The sequence below is a fragment of the Panthera uncia genome, chromosome C2, assembly GCF_023721935.1.
Source record: "Panthera uncia isolate 11264 chromosome C2, Puncia_PCG_1.0, whole genome shotgun sequence".
In the NCBI taxonomy this organism is placed as follows: Eukaryota; Metazoa; Chordata; class Mammalia; order Carnivora; family Felidae; genus Panthera; species Panthera uncia.
In genome coordinates this window covers 106,716,831-106,732,502 of record NC_064810.1, presented here as the reverse complement: position 1 = coordinate 106,732,502, position 15,672 = coordinate 106,716,831, and the positions used below count along the sequence as shown (strand labels likewise).

Below are 15,672 nucleotides of genomic sequence, written 5' to 3'. Positions count from 1 at the left end.
GCAATATACTTTAAAGCCCACTGGATTTATGATATCCTTCACCTTTTATAAAAATAAAAATAAAAATAAAAGGCCTCGGGCTATAAAACATCACTAAAAAATATATCATGTCTCCAACACAGGGGAAATATTAACATTTACAGCATTCATGGGCAAGAAAACTTTTATGGAGTGAAACTTCCAAAGAAATAAAAAGGCAAAAATGGTCACTACTTATTCAGTTTCTCTGTATCCTTTAGCAACTGACCCCAAATCTTGTAAAAATATCAAAGTTTCACAGATCTGAGGCTGCCAAAGAGCCCAGCCAATATAACCCATGTATTACTATTTCAAGCCATGAAAAGAATTCAAAGGTTGGTCTTACTTTTTGCCTTCTCACTCTTCCTTGAGGGTCTCCATCGGAGGCGGGTCCGATGTTCATCCAGGTAAAAGAGCCGGACGAGCCCTTTGGTTCCACGTTTCAGTTTGATCATCTGTGTCCCGGACTGCATCACACTCATGCATCTTTCAACTACAAAAGAGATTACAGCACTTTCAGCTCTTACACAATGCACATGCAGATGGGTGTTCAGAAACTTCACTGTCAAATAAAACCTCTGATTTACTCCTAAAGATTTCAAGGACCAAAAGACAAAGTTGGTAAAGGAAATCTAGAAAGAGCTATTGAGGAATTGATTCACCAGTCTTAAGCCAGTGAAAAGCCTTCCTGGTTGAAATAAAATTCTACTTCCAGATAAACAATGCATTAATGCTGCACAGAGCCATCTTTTGTTCTAACCAGCAACATATTTTTTGCTATGAGACTGATCATTTGATACCTGGATTTAAGTTCATAAAGCAATTCTCGGACTTCATATTAAGTCTTGTGAGTTTTTATATAGCCAGTTGTAAAAACATCTTGTAATAATGCTTTCACATACAATCAACAGAAACAAGATCAACAAAATGTTAACAATTTTTGAAGTTGGATAATGGTTACTTATGGGTTCATATTATTAGATTTTTGTGTATATTTGAAAATAGATACATATCATTTTTTAAATGTGATTAGAAAACAAATCATGTTTTCACAAATGAACATAAAACAACTGTTGATTAATGAAATAAACCGCTAAGATTTTCCACCTAGAAGAACAGCTTAGTGATTGAATTCAGGTAATATCCAAATCACTCACTGTCCAAGTTAAAACTATCATTTAGGGGCACCAGGGTGGTTAAGTCAGTTAAGCGTCCAACTCATGATGTCATGGTTCGTGAATTCATGTCTGTACTCACAGTGCAGAGCCTGCTTGGGATTCTCTCCTTCCCCTTCCTACTGTCCCTCCTGCCCATCAAAGTAAATAAATAAACTTTAAAAAATAAATAAAATAAAATCTTTTTTAAAAACTATCATTTAAATTCTCTCTGCTTTGAGATGAACCTTGTTAGAAGTGGGCATCTGTTGGTGTTGCCTGTTTCCCCTTCTTTGGTAACTGGAAATACTCCTTTCCCATTTCATGTGCTTTTGGTGGCCCCCAACTAAGAAATGGGCACCTAACTTAAGCTAGGAAGAAATTTGACTCCCTTCCAAAGAACACAAATCCTGATGTGACCATTGAAAGAAAACAGAATGGAGCCATTTCAATGGTCAAGACTTAAGAGATGCTCTTGCTTGGCCATCCTAAGATGCCATAGTTGTTACAGTTATCCTTGAGGCTGACATTTTCCCTTTGATTCTGTAAGTTATCCAATACTCTTCCAAATACTTTCTCATTATATTAGCCAGAGATAGCTTTTATTTCACCTGCTAATACACAGGCACATATATAACCACTAGAGCACTAGAAACATCTAGTTCTGAGTACCTATCTTATCAAGCAGTATGCTGTCAGAAACAGATAAATCAAACACAGAAAACAGATTCCAGCAACATCAGACTTCAGCTTTTTTGACTAAGTATCTTGCCTTTACCAAGAAAGATAATGTGATCTTAAAGCTTAACACTGTACGTGCAGGGTACTCGCTAAAAGTAACTTCAACGTAACCAACTTCCACTCTTCTTCACATGAAGAGCCTTTTCTTTTCCAAAGAAATTAAGGAGGAACTGCATAGTATCAAGCATCACTTTAAGATTTGATATTGCAAGGAAAGTGAAGTATAGGTTGCTCTTTCTCATTTTACTTGACATCAAATAATAAAAATACAGCTTCAGAAAACAAACACAAACTTAAAGTGTTTAACTTGAAGCGCAAAACAAAATTTGAGATTTGGTTTTGCATGCATTAGAAAAGTCACCCACTACTGAGCACCATTCATTTAGGTAACAGAAGCCAAGATTTGAATTCTTGGCAGCCACACTGACCATCTCACACCAGTAATAAGAGGAAGAATAGAGAGTATCAGTGTATCAAGATAATATCATCAAGTCAAACCAACAAAGCCAAAACTCCTAGAAAAACCCAAGTACTTGACTGACCACTGATTATAATAGGTCACATCAGGGTACCTGGCTGTCAGTAGCACATGTGAGTCTTCATCTTGGGGTTGTTAAATTCGAGCCCCATGTTGGGTATAGAGATTACTTTAAAATATTTTTTAAAGGAATAATTTTGATTCCAAAACCAGACATAGACCCCACTAAAAAGGAGAACTACAGACCAATTTCCCTGATGAACATGGATACAAAAACTCTCAACAAGATACTAGCCAACCAGATCCAACAATACATTAAGAGAATTATTCACCATGATCAAGAGAGATTTATACCTGGGCTGCAGGGCTGGTTCAATATCTGCAAATCAATCAATGAGATACATCACATTAATAAAATAAAGGACAAGAACCACATGATCCTCTCAATAAATGCAGAGAAAGCATTTGACAAAATACAGCATCGTTTCTTGATAAAAACCCTCAAGAAAGTAGGAATAGCAGGATCATACCTCAGGGTGCCTGGGTGGCTCAGTCAGTTAGATGACCAACTTCGGCTCAGGTCACGATCTCACAGTTTGTGAGTTTGAGTCACGTGTCTGGCTCTGTACTGACATCTCAGAGCCTGGAGACTGCTTCAGACTATGTGTCTCCCCCTCTCTCTGCTCCTCACCTGCTTGCTCGCTCACTCTTTCTCTCTCTCTCTCTCTCTCAAAAATAAATAAAACATTACAAAAAATTTTTAAAAAAGAAGGATCATACCTCAGGACCATAAAAGCCATATAAGAAAAACCTACCACTAATACCCTCAATGGGGAAAAACTGAGAGCTTTCCCCCGCTAAAGTCAGGAACACGACAGGAATGTCCACTCTTAACATAGTATTGTAAGTCCTAGTCTCAGCAATCAGACAACACAAATATCCAAATAAAGAAAGGTATCCAAATCGGCAAGAAGGAAGTCAAACTTTCACTCTTCACAGATGACATGATACTCTATATGGAAAACACAAAAGATTCCACCAAAAAACTGCTAGAACTGATTCATGAATTCAGGAAAGTCACAGAATATAAAATCAATGCACAGAAATCAGTTGCATTTCTGTACACTAATAATGAAGCAGCAGAAAGAGAAATCAATGAATCAATCCTGTTTACAATTGCACCAAAAACCACAAAATACCTAGGAATAAACGTAACCAAAAAGGTGAAAAATCTAGACACTGAAAACTATAGAAAGCTTATGAAAGAAATTGAAGAAAACACACACACAAAAAAAGGAAAAACATTCCATGTTCATGGATTGGAAGAACAAATATTGTTAAAATGTCAGTACTACACAAAGCAATCTACATATTCAATGCAATCCCCATCAAAATAATACCAGCATTTTTCAGAGCTAGAAAACAATGCTACCATTTGTATGGAACTAGAAAAGGCCCTGAATAGCACAAGCAATCCTGGAAAAGAAAACCAAAGGTGGAGGCATCATAATTCATTATTTCAGTATATGTTACAAAGCTGTAATCACCAAGACAACATAGTACTGGGCCAAAAACAGACACTCAGATCAATGGAACAGAATAGAGAACCCAGAAATGGACCCAAAAGTGTATGGCCAACTAATCTTTGACAAAGCAGGAAAGAATATCCAATGGAATAAAGACAGTCTCTTCAGCAAATGGTGTTGGAAAAACTGGACAACAAGATGCAGAAGATTAAACCTGGACCACTTTCTTACACCATACACAAAAATAAACTCAAAATTGGGGCACCTGGGTGGCTCAGTCGGTTAAGTGGCCGACTTCGGCTCAGGTCATGATCTCACGGTCCGTGTTCAAGCCCCACGTCGGGCTCTGTGCTGACAGCTCAGAGCCTGGAGCCTGTTTCAGATTCTGTGTCTCCCTCTCTCTGACCCTCCCCCATTCATGCTCTGTCTCTCTCTGTCTCAAAAATAAATAAATAAATAAACAAACAAACAAACAAACAAACTCAAAATGGATGAAAGATCCAAATGTCGGATAGGAAGCCATCAAAATCCTCGAGGAGAAAGCAAGCAAAAACCTCTTTGTCCTCAGCTGCAACAACTTCTCCTCAACATGTCTCCAGAGACAAGGGAAACAAAAGCAAAAATCAATTACTGGGACCTCATCAAAATAAAAAGCTTCTGCATGGCGAAGGAAACAATCAGCAAAACTAAAAGGCGACCAAAAGGATGGGAGAAGATATTTGCAAATGACATATCAGATAAACGGTTAGTATCCAAAATCTATAAAGAACTTATTAAACTCAAAACCCTAAAAACAAATAATCCAGTGAAGAAATGGGCAAAAGACATGAATAGGCACTTCTCCAAAGGAGACATCCAGATGGCCAACCGACACGTGAAAAAATGCTCCACATCACTCATCATCAGGGAAATACAAAATCAAAACCACAATGAGATACCACCTCACACCGGTCAGGATGGCTAACATTAACAACTCAGGCAACAACAGATGTTGGTGAGGATGCGGAGAAAGAGAAAACTTTTGCACTACTGGTGAGTATGCAAACTGGTGCAGCCACTCTGGAAAACAGTATGGAGGTTCCTCAAAAAATTAAAAATAGAACTACCCTACGACCCAGCAATTGCACTACTAGGTATTTATCCAAGGGATACAGGTGTGCTGTTTCGAAGGGGCACATGCACCCCAATGTTTATAGCAGCACTATCGACAATAGCCAAAGTATAGAAAGAGCCCAAATGTCCATCAATGGATGAATGGATAAAGAAGATGTGTGTATGTATGTACGTACACACACACACACACACACACACACACACACAAACACACAATGGAGTATTACTCAGCAATCAAAAAGAATGAAATCTTGCCATTTGCAACCATGTGGATAGAACTGGAGGGTATTGTGTTAAGCTAAATTAGTCAGAGAAAGAAAAATATCATATGACCTCACTCATATGTGGAATTTAAGATACAAATCAGATGAACATAAGGAAAGAAAAATAATATAAAAACAGGGAGGGGAACAAAACATAAGAGACTCTTAGATATAGAGAACAAATTGAGGGTTGCTGGAGGGGTTGGTGGTGGGGTGGATGGGCTAAATGGGCAAGGGTATTAAGGAAGACACTTGTTGGGATCAGCACTGGGTGTTATACGTAGGGGATGAATCACTGGATTCCACTCCTTAAATCATTATTGCACCATATGGTAACTAACTTGATGTAAATTAGAAAATAAAATAAAGAAATGCTCATCAATTAAAAATAAATAAATAATAATTTAAAATACATCATAATAATAGGTCACAGCAATTTTGGAACGGCAATTCCAAACACAGGGTTATGTAATGAAGTAAAGCAGAGAACAAGGAGACTTTGTCTTTGACCTAAATTGGTTAAACTTTAAGAAAATAAAACATCTAAAAGGAAAATTTATTAATGGTAGTTTAGAGCTATGGTCAAGAACACAGAGTCTGAATCTACACAACCTGGGATAAAATTCCAGATCTGCCACTTAACTAGCTTTTTGACCTTGGGCAAGTTACCTAATCCCTGTGCACTTCCATTTCCTTATCTATAAAATGAGGATAACAATCTTCAGACTTTGAGGACTGAATAAGCCAATTCATGTAAAGTACTAAAAACGGTGCCTGGCATATCATAAACACTATAAATGGTAGTTACAATTATGGTTTTATTATTGACAGAAATACTATGGGAGTCCATAGAGAAAGGAGAACACAGTGGGCTGGAAAGGGGAAAAGTGTGCTAATAACACAGTATCAGTGAATGCCTGGGGACGGAAAGAGTAGAGGTATGCTCAGAGGGTAGGCAATGATGGGTCTCCAACTTTGGAAGAGTGACTCAAAAGGAAAATGACAAGACATATGATTATGGGCTGGATACAACTAGGATGTAGGGGGTCGGGATGTTGGTAGAATAAGATCTTAATCTATTGGCAGTGAGAGATTCACTAGACATTTCTGAGCAAAAGATGGGCGGGATAGAAACATAATTCAGGAAGATGTCTCTTTGGGAAGAAAGAATAAAATAAATTGTTTAAACAATTTTGGAAATTATGGAAACTGAATTAACTGTACTGTCAAAGATCTAATAGCAAGTGCTACTTATACATCTGACACAGTGTCCTCTACTTTGTTCACACTGCCCCTTCTCTTTCCTTTTCACAGTATCCCCCCACATTTTTTTAACCTAGAATTGAACTGCTATGGCTATAAAATCTCAACACTTTAACAGGGAAAGCATAATGATATAGAAGTGTAATCAGTTATTTGAGCTAATAAATACCACTTACCATTCAGCAAGCATCATTCAGAGAAACCCAAATATTTTAGAAAGTAGTATCCAATCCTTCAATGTGGAAGTGCCTTTATATTATATATTAATATCCACTAGCTTCATATTTATCCCACCAATTCAGCCATGAGCTAAGACTTTAGCTTCATCCACTGCCGTAAACAAGCATATATGATAGAAACATATTTGGCAGAGCTAGGCTCTGAAACAATGTGTTGCTTAAATTGTTTACGTAGCTGCTTTTTGCTTCTTAGCACATAGAAAAGCCATTTAGAGTTAAACTGAAAACTCAAGTTCGGTGGAGTCTTGAGAGTCATCTAACGTATCTCTCCCTTCCTCAAAACCTCATTGTAGATAATCCATTGAGTAGTAAAGCTAACCAAAAAAGGACCAACCTCAGTCATTCTTTGTAACTCATTCAATGTTGGAGATAAAATATTCTCCCAATGTCATCTAAATCACAAAGTGTCAGCTCAAGCCAACTTCTTTATGTTCTGCCTTCTGTAGCGACAGATAACAGTAGTTGCTACCCACATAGAAGTCATCCTCCAAACACGCCAGATGGGTAGATTCCATAAAATAGGACAAGAAACAAGGGAACAAAGGAAGACTTCCAGTGACAGGTAAACAGGGGAAGAGTTCCAGGGGCTTAGAATGATATAACCTTATCACACACATTCTCAGGGCTGGAAGGTGTCTAGGAAAATCTGCAAATGCAGGTCACAAATGCAGGCAACAACCAACATAAGCACAATCCCTTTGATTCTACATTTTGTCTATGATAGCCTTAATATTTTTAGAAAAGAAGTTTATTTTGATACAGCGCAGCAACATTCAGGAATATTAAAAGAGAAACACCCATAACACACAAATTGTTTTTGTCTATTATGCTCCAGACTTCAATATGTACACAAATTTGACATACTGGTTGCAATCATGATATTTAGGTCATTTGGCATGCTGCTTTTTTTCATTTGGATAATAAACAGCTTTCCATGTTTCTACACAGTCTTAATAATTATCATTTTAATGGCTGCTAACAAAATAGCATAAATATTTAAAGAGCAAAAAAGATGAGAAGACTATATTTCTAACTTTATTACATAATTAGAGTTTTAAAACTCTTAACAGAGTTTTATCCGTAAAACGAAAGGCGTAACAAAGTGATCTGCAAGGTCCTTTAGAATTCAGTTCTTTAAAAGAATTAAATCAATCATTTCTGCCCTTTAAAATAAGTAAATTTCCGTAGGGTTTATTGGCTCACTAAAACCCTCAAGCAGAAAATGCTATAAAAAATATACTTCTGATTTGAAGTATAATACAGAGTATATATCATTGGAGGAGAGATTCCCAACATTTCCACTAAGTGCATATGACATCTAAGAGGGTTTAACTCTTTATGCCATTCTTGAATTAGAGGTCATCACATTCTGGTAGGAATGTCTAACATATCACCTGATGTGAATTTTTTAATAGCTTTATTGCAGTACAATTTATATACATTAAAATCCACCTGTTTTAAATGTACAATTTAATGCCTTTAGTACATCTACCAAGTTGCGATCTTTTTTTTTTTTTTTTTTTTGAGAGAGAGAGCCTGTGCACGCACATGTGCACAAGCAGGGGAGGGCAAAAGGAGAGGGAGAGAATCTTAGCAGGCCCCTGCTCAGCACAGAGCCCTAAGTGGGGTTCAATCTCATGACCTGACCTGAAATCAATAGTTGGTCAATTGAGCCACCCAGGAGACCCACTGATCTTATTTTAGAACATGTCCATCACCCCAAGAAGAAACCTCATGTCTACTTGCCGTCATTCTCTGTTTCACCCACAGCCCTAGACAACCACTAACCAGTACTGTCTCTATAGATGAGTCTTCTCTGGATATTTCACATAAATGAAAATCTTACATTCTGCAGTCCTGTGTGTCTGGCTTCTTTCACTCAGCATATTTTTGCGATTTCTACAATGATTGTGTTCATTTGTTTTTTGTCTTCTCTTCCCCCCTCCTTCATATCACATTAAACTCTTCCTCAGCCATTCAAGGTAAAAATGATCCTAAACAGGAAACTGGTTGAATAAAATAATATATACATACATACAGTGGACTACTATATAACTGTAGAAGAGAATAAAAAAGATCTCCATAAACTGATATGAAATAATTTCTAGAAGGTATTAGTAAGTGAAAAAGGCAAAGTATAAATAAGCATATATATATATATATATAGTATGCTACTTTTGTGTAAAAAAAAAGCTTGGATTTTTTTTAAATATACAAATATTTATCTTTACAAAAAGAAACACAAGAAGGATAACCAGAAAACAATGAAGCTGGTTACCTGCAAGGATGGGAGAATATCAAGTGGAAGGGATATGGGAGTGACCTCTCTTGGTATCCTACATGTTCAAAATTAAAATTAACTCAATAAGAATGAGAAGGAGAGAAACAAACACAGAAAGTAAACAGGAACACAGACATATACATATTTGTGTATGTATATTTGTATGTTTGTATTTGTATGCATATATGTATACACACACACAGGGACCTGCATGTATTTCCTAGCGCTGCTCTTTAAAAGGCCAAGAAGAATATAACCTCCCACACTAATAAGCAAAACCAGGGCCCTGCTCATTCTCTGCTCTAAATGTCACCTTGAGACACTTTCTCACATACGGGGTCACAACCATGTCTGTGTTAAGGCCATATGAGAATATCACTTGCGCTCTTTTGTAAACACATTTATTCTGGGACAATGCTCATCAAACTGTGCATTAGCAGGTTTAAAAAAAGGTCCAGTTCCCCTGCAAGAGAATCTTTCAGCAAAAGGTACATGAAAAATGTGAATTGATTTCTTGCCAGCTTCTACCAATTAGAGTAAATCTGAGTGACTGAAAGGGATTAGCTTCTGGAAACAATTTCATTTCTATGTGGAAAGTGTCAAACAATGCAGATAATGTTTCTCTCAAAGGAAGGAAAGGGAGATTTCCTAAAATCATCAGAGCAGAAGAATAGGGTGTTTCATTCTCCACACGGACCAAAACATAATTTGGGACCCATTGCCCAGTAAGTACTGAGACAGCTTGTTGATGGGCCATGCAGCTGGGTCTCAGGGTCAGTCCACAGGTCGGGGGCAGAAGCAGAGGGGCAAGAAGAGTTCTACTTCTGGCTCTGTCACAAACTGGCTGTGTGCATGTCAGAAGGTCAAAGAATATCTCTGAATATCCCACTACCCTCAACCTAAAAATGCATTTTCCTCTAAGTTGTATGAGTCTGTAAAAAAGCTGATCTAGCTTTCACAAGTATTATCTTATCTTTCAAGAAGATAAAATTCTAGTTCATCCAAAAGCCTTTCAGAATAACTTTAAAGAAAAAAAAAACTGATTAACATCTGGGTAGCTTACCAGAGACATGAATTTTTAAAACGATCTTTATATAAAATATAACTGTTCTTCACAGGGAATGGCTTCACTTGAAAAGCTCCTGCTTGCCAGCAATGGAGGCTTAAAGTCAAATCATATCAGCTTATGAATAAATGTGCTTACAAACAACCATGGAGTGTGCTCCACTCTTAAGTCCTGATTCTTCCCAGTGAGGAGCAAACAATGTAGAGTTCATTGATTTTTCTTTCCAATACCTAAATCACTCCTGTGGAGAAGATTATTTGAAAGGTTTTTAGAAACTAATTGGTTGGCAGTAACATTTTGGAATTTGTTTGCAAACTTTATATGCACATAGTCAATATGTTTGCAAAGTTGATAAATACGTATGGGGGATTGAGATCAAAAAGGGTGAAAGGAATTTATCAGTAGTTTTTAGATGTCAGAACCTTTTCTTCTATTTTGTTAAAGCCTTCCAGATAACACTGTCTGTTTTAATGAGACCTATTTTGTATTCAACAATTATTTCTGCTCCATAACTGTTAACCCTGGGAAACAAATGAGATACAAGAGAGAACTCATAACAATATGATTTTGTTGGTTTTATTTAATGTCACCCTATGGAGGAGGGGGATATAAGTTAATTTCAAAAATTCTAAATTTAGTTCTGTCTAATATGTAAAGAGTTTTCTGCTTCAATAGAAGAAATGTCAGTGTTGCCACCATTCCACAATATGGCTATAAAATACATACATACTAGATTTTTATTCCATCATTTATTAAGTAATATGACATTGTACTGGATATTTAGAAGAACTCCCAAGCCACAATAAATACTGGCCTTTACTTTTTTTTTTTTTTTTTAATATATGAAATTTACTGTCAAATTGGTTTCCATACAACACCCAGTGCTCATCCCAAAAGGTGCCCTCCTCAATAACCATCACCCACCCTGCCCTCCCTCCCACCCCCCATCAACCCTCAGTTTGTTCTCAGTTTTTAACAGTCTCTTATGCTTTGGCTCTCTCCCACTCTAACCTCTTTTTTTTTTTTTTTCCTTCCCCTCCCCCATGGGTTTCTGTTACGTTTCTCAGGATCCACATAAGAGTGAAACCATATGGTATCTGTCTTTCTCTGTATGGCTTATTTCACTTAGCATCACACTCTCCAGTTCCATCCATGTTGCTACAAAAGGCCATATTTCATTTTTTCTCATTGCCACGTAGTATTCCATTGTGTATATAAACCACAATTTCTTTATCCATTCATCAGTTGATGGACATTTAGGCTCTTTCCATAATTTGGCTATTGTTGAGAGTGCTGCTATAAACATTGGGGTACAAGTGCCCCTATGCATCAGTACTCCTGTATCCCTTGGATAAATTCCTAGCAGTGCTATTGCTGGGTCATAGGGTAGGTCTATTTTTAATTTTCTGAGGAACCTCCACACTGCTTTCCAGAGCGGCTGCACCAATTTGCATTCCCACCAACAGTGCAAGAGGGTTCCTGTTTCTCCACATCCTCTCCAGCATCTATAGTCTCCTGATTTCTTCATTTTGGCCACTCTGACTGGCGTGAGGTGATATCTGAGTGTGGTTTTGATTTGAAATACTGGCCTTTACTTACAGAGAACATTGCCAACTAACAAGGCTCGCTCGTGGTTCTCCACCTTGGCTGTAAATCAAAATCACTGAGGGACCTCCTTAGAAGTGTTGAGCACAAAGCCCTACCACACACCAATTAAGTCACCATCTCTAAGAATGGGGCTGAGCAGGGATTTTCCTGGGAATCCAGAGTGAAGACTATTGACATATTATCTCAATGATTCCTCTAAATATCCCTGTGAAGTAAAGATGATTAAATGTCCCTCGCTGTAGAGTGAATCAAACAGACTCAGAGAAGTGAAGAACTTGTCTGAGATAATAAAGCTAGTAAATGGCAGACAAGTTCTGACACCAGGTACGTTGATTTCCCAGGGCAGTTCTCTCTCCATTTCAGTGCACAGAATGTCTGCCTTCACGTCCTGTCCAGGCCCCTAACTGGCTCATCACTGGTACGTTTTTTAAGCAGTCTTGATTCCAGTGATCTGATGTATAGAAATAAGGAATCAGATTTGCTGACTCCTAAGACCTCTTCTAGCAAATACTAGGAGTCTATAACATATGGTCTAGCTACTAGAAACTTCATGTATCGTGGTGATACTACTTCATGGTAATGATAAGACTGGCAAGTAATATGTAAAATTAACAATAAAATAGGGAGGGGGTATAAAAAAAATAAGGACAATAAGGACCAAGGAAGGCCGGGGTGGATCGAAGTGAATTCCAGAGGAGACAGAATTTAAGCCTGGCCCCTGAAGATCATAATAAGAACACTTGGTGCATTTTTTTTTTCCCAATTGTTCTTGTTCTGGGCCTGTGCACATTTTCCCTCCACACTTAGAATGTATAAATGGTAGTTGTAATTATTTTAAATGAATTATAAATACTCTGTTTGCCACATTAAAAAATTACTCTATGGGCACCTGGCTGGCTCAGTAGGTAGAGCATGTGACTCTTGATCTTGGGGTTATGAGTTCAAGCTCCACACTGGGTGTAGAGATTACTTTAAAAAACCTTTTATAAATAAATAAACTCTAATTCTGGTTTGTTTGTTTGTTTGTTGAGAGAGAGAGAGAGAAGCATGAACAGGGAAGGGGAGAAGGAGAGTTAGAATCTTAAGCAGGCTCCACACCCAGCACCGAACCTGAGGCAGGGCTCGATATCACAACCATGAGATCATGAGCTAAACTGAAATCAAGAATCCGACACTTAACCAACTAAGCCACCTGGTGCCCCTAGACTCTAATTCTTGTTCTTAGTAACTAGAAAGCCAGTTTCACTTATTTCTCACACCTAATCTTCCTGGCTGGTTTCTTGGGTAACACTGGGCAAGGGCAGTTTATTCAGCTATATGAGTAAGACTTAACCTTCCTGGAAGTCAGCAAGATATTGTCTCTCAGTTCTACAAGCGCTGTCATGGCAGAGCATAAAAGTATTTCTAATGGGTATGTTAAAAAGAACAAGCAGTTTACCATATCACACATTAATTTCAAAGTGCTAGCTTATTATTTGATTGGCGGTTAGGTCAAAATGGAAGCGTACATGGCTATTAGAAGACAGAAGTTGAATGTACTCTTTGGACAAATCCAACTTCTCCTAAGGTAGCAACTGGTCCCCAATCTTGGCTTTCTTTAAAATACAGACTCCCAGACTACATCTCCAGAAATTATTGTTTCTTAAGAATCTGCATTTTAAAAGCTCCTCTTCATAATGCTGAGACCCATTTTTGGAGACCACAGCTGGGCACCATCACTTAGCATGGTGGTCAATGGGACCCATTTTCCCAGGCACAGCCCTGGGCCTTAATTCAGTCACTTACGTGAAAGAAGCAAAGACTTACTCAGAAGCTCAGTTACCTATTAGGACATTAGCACAAGGTTTTGCCCCCCACTGATAAAATAGGAAACATCCCAACTTAAGCAAGGATTAGAAGATATGAAATTCTGATATTCAAATAGTCATTCACAATTGTTTCTCTATAAACTCTGTCTCCTTGACAGCTGCTCAATACTTCATAATTTCAGATCTGTTATAACTTGTAGGTAGCTGCTGAATAGGACAGAGTGTTAAGCCTTAAAGACCAATCAGCATTTTATCCAGAAGTTGAAAAAACGTCTCTACAGGGTACTGACAGAGTGTGTTGCACATAGTACATACACAGAGCAAGTATTTGTTCAGGTGGTTACCGTCTTACTCATTTCTTAAAGCACACCTTCCACCTACCTCCTGCATTTACTTGAATTACATTTTAAAAGAGAATGCCTGTTCTGTATTCCAACAAATTCGCATACCCCCAGAATCCCCAATTCTTACACTTGAGCCCCTATTTCCTTCACTAACTATTGACTAATGGAGTTGATTCCTTTTTTTTGGTCAAAAACAACAGCAGCAACAACAACAACAACAACAAAAGACAAAAAAGCTTAACTGATTTCATGCAAACTGTCCTAATTTGGTCCATTGAGGTCCTATTTTAAGGCTCTCCATCAAACAGTGAAATAACAGAAAATGGAACAAGAGATCACATTTCTCTAGAAAACAAAGTATCCCTCCCTCCAAGCCTTTGTTGCTCTCAGGCCAATGGCTTCTCAGGAGGTTTCAGAGACCACCTTCTGAGCTAAAGCAGGCCTGGCACCTTCTGGCCACACAGCCTGTTGGAAATCAAGTCATATGGCATTTAAAACAGGCAACTTATTTCTGGGGCAGGTGTTTTTGTGGGGAAAAAAAAATCCATGCTAAAAAAACATAAAAATAGATATCTGTGTGGTAAGGAAAATGCCTAGGAAAATCCTCTCAGGTTTATGTTTCAAAAGTCATTTGTCCTCATCCAAACCCTGGTCCTAATATCATAAGCTTCCCATTTTTTTAAAAATATAATACCACATAAACCTCATTGAGTAACTGAGTATTCACACAGCCTATTAGCAGCAATTGTGATTGGAATTGCTATCCCTAATCACTGCACTGTAGATCTTAAATCACTTTTTTAAATAGAAAAATCTAAAAATGGGAGAAAATTAAAAAAAAAACCTGAGAGCTTCTTTCAAGCAAAGTTGGCATATATAATCAGAGCAGATGTGCTATAAAGTTTTCTAAATAGTCAATCCCAGAAAAAAAGGCCAGCGTTAAAACCATAACTATCTGGATACAAGTATTCTTGAGTCTCTCCATTCAGAAATAATTGCACACACTAACACACGCACATGTATGTGAACATGAGCATTCATGTACTTCTTTAGCAGTGCAAGGGTGACTACCAAGCGAGAATACAGAGTTGAGAGGTGACACAATTACCCTATGTTTGGTGGAATGATTCAAGTAAATCTTGGGAAGCATCCAAGATTTGACCATGAAAAAATGTCATAGAGGGCAGAGGTAATGTTAGGGATGGGTCACACAGCACAAGTGGCATTGACAAGAAGAAGCAACTGGAAGCAAAAGTTTTGATGGTGAAAAAGAGTAACATCAAGAAAGAAAAAAGATAAGAAAGAGCTGTAGCCCAGGAAAAAAAAGTAAGAGGTGGGTAGGAAAAATGATGACCCCCTGATAGCCATCTTAATGTCAGAAGCATAGGTTGTTGGGAGAATCATATCTGACATGGTAGGTCAGTGAAATATAGAATATATATTTCAGCCACTACAGGACATACAGTTTTTAACAGCTAGGCAATGCTGTATAACAAAGTCTGTCCTCCTAGAAGCTTTTTCAGAGTATAGATTCCACACATTCTATAATGTAAACAAAAGACAGAAGTCCTAATGGAAAAGATGATAAATTTAACACTGTGTAAATCATAAACAAAATTCAAAATAAACAGACTAGAAGAAAATATTTTCAAACATACATAATAAATGAAGGACTAATATCTATGATAGAAAGGGTTCCTGCCAGTCAGTAAGAAAAAGACAACAAGCCAATTAAAAATAGGCAAAAAATATATATTTATAAACACAATT

At 37.6% G+C, this 15,672-nt stretch overlaps 1 protein-coding gene and 1 long non-coding RNA gene across 2 annotated transcripts in view; one reads left to right on the top strand and one right to left on the bottom strand.

Moving 5' to 3' along the window:
- PLCH1 (phospholipase C eta 1) overlaps nucleotides 1-15,672 on the bottom strand; it is a 219,506-nt gene that overhangs the window by 90,039 nt on the left and 113,795 nt on the right. The window contains exon 4 of the mRNA XM_049628668.1: nucleotides 365-511. Within this exon, the coding sequence (XP_049484625.1) occupies nucleotides 365-511 (147 nt within the window). The remainder of the gene's footprint in view (nucleotides 1-364; nucleotides 512-15,672) is intronic.
- The window catches only part of LOC125921227 (uncharacterized), a 41,686-nt gene continuing 30,793 nt past the window's right edge, over nucleotides 4,780-15,672 (top strand). Inside the window, exon 1 of the long non-coding RNA XR_007457346.1 lies at nucleotides 4,780-5,071. This is a non-coding gene — a long non-coding RNA (uncharacterized LOC125921227). The remainder of the gene's footprint in view (nucleotides 5,072-15,672) is intronic.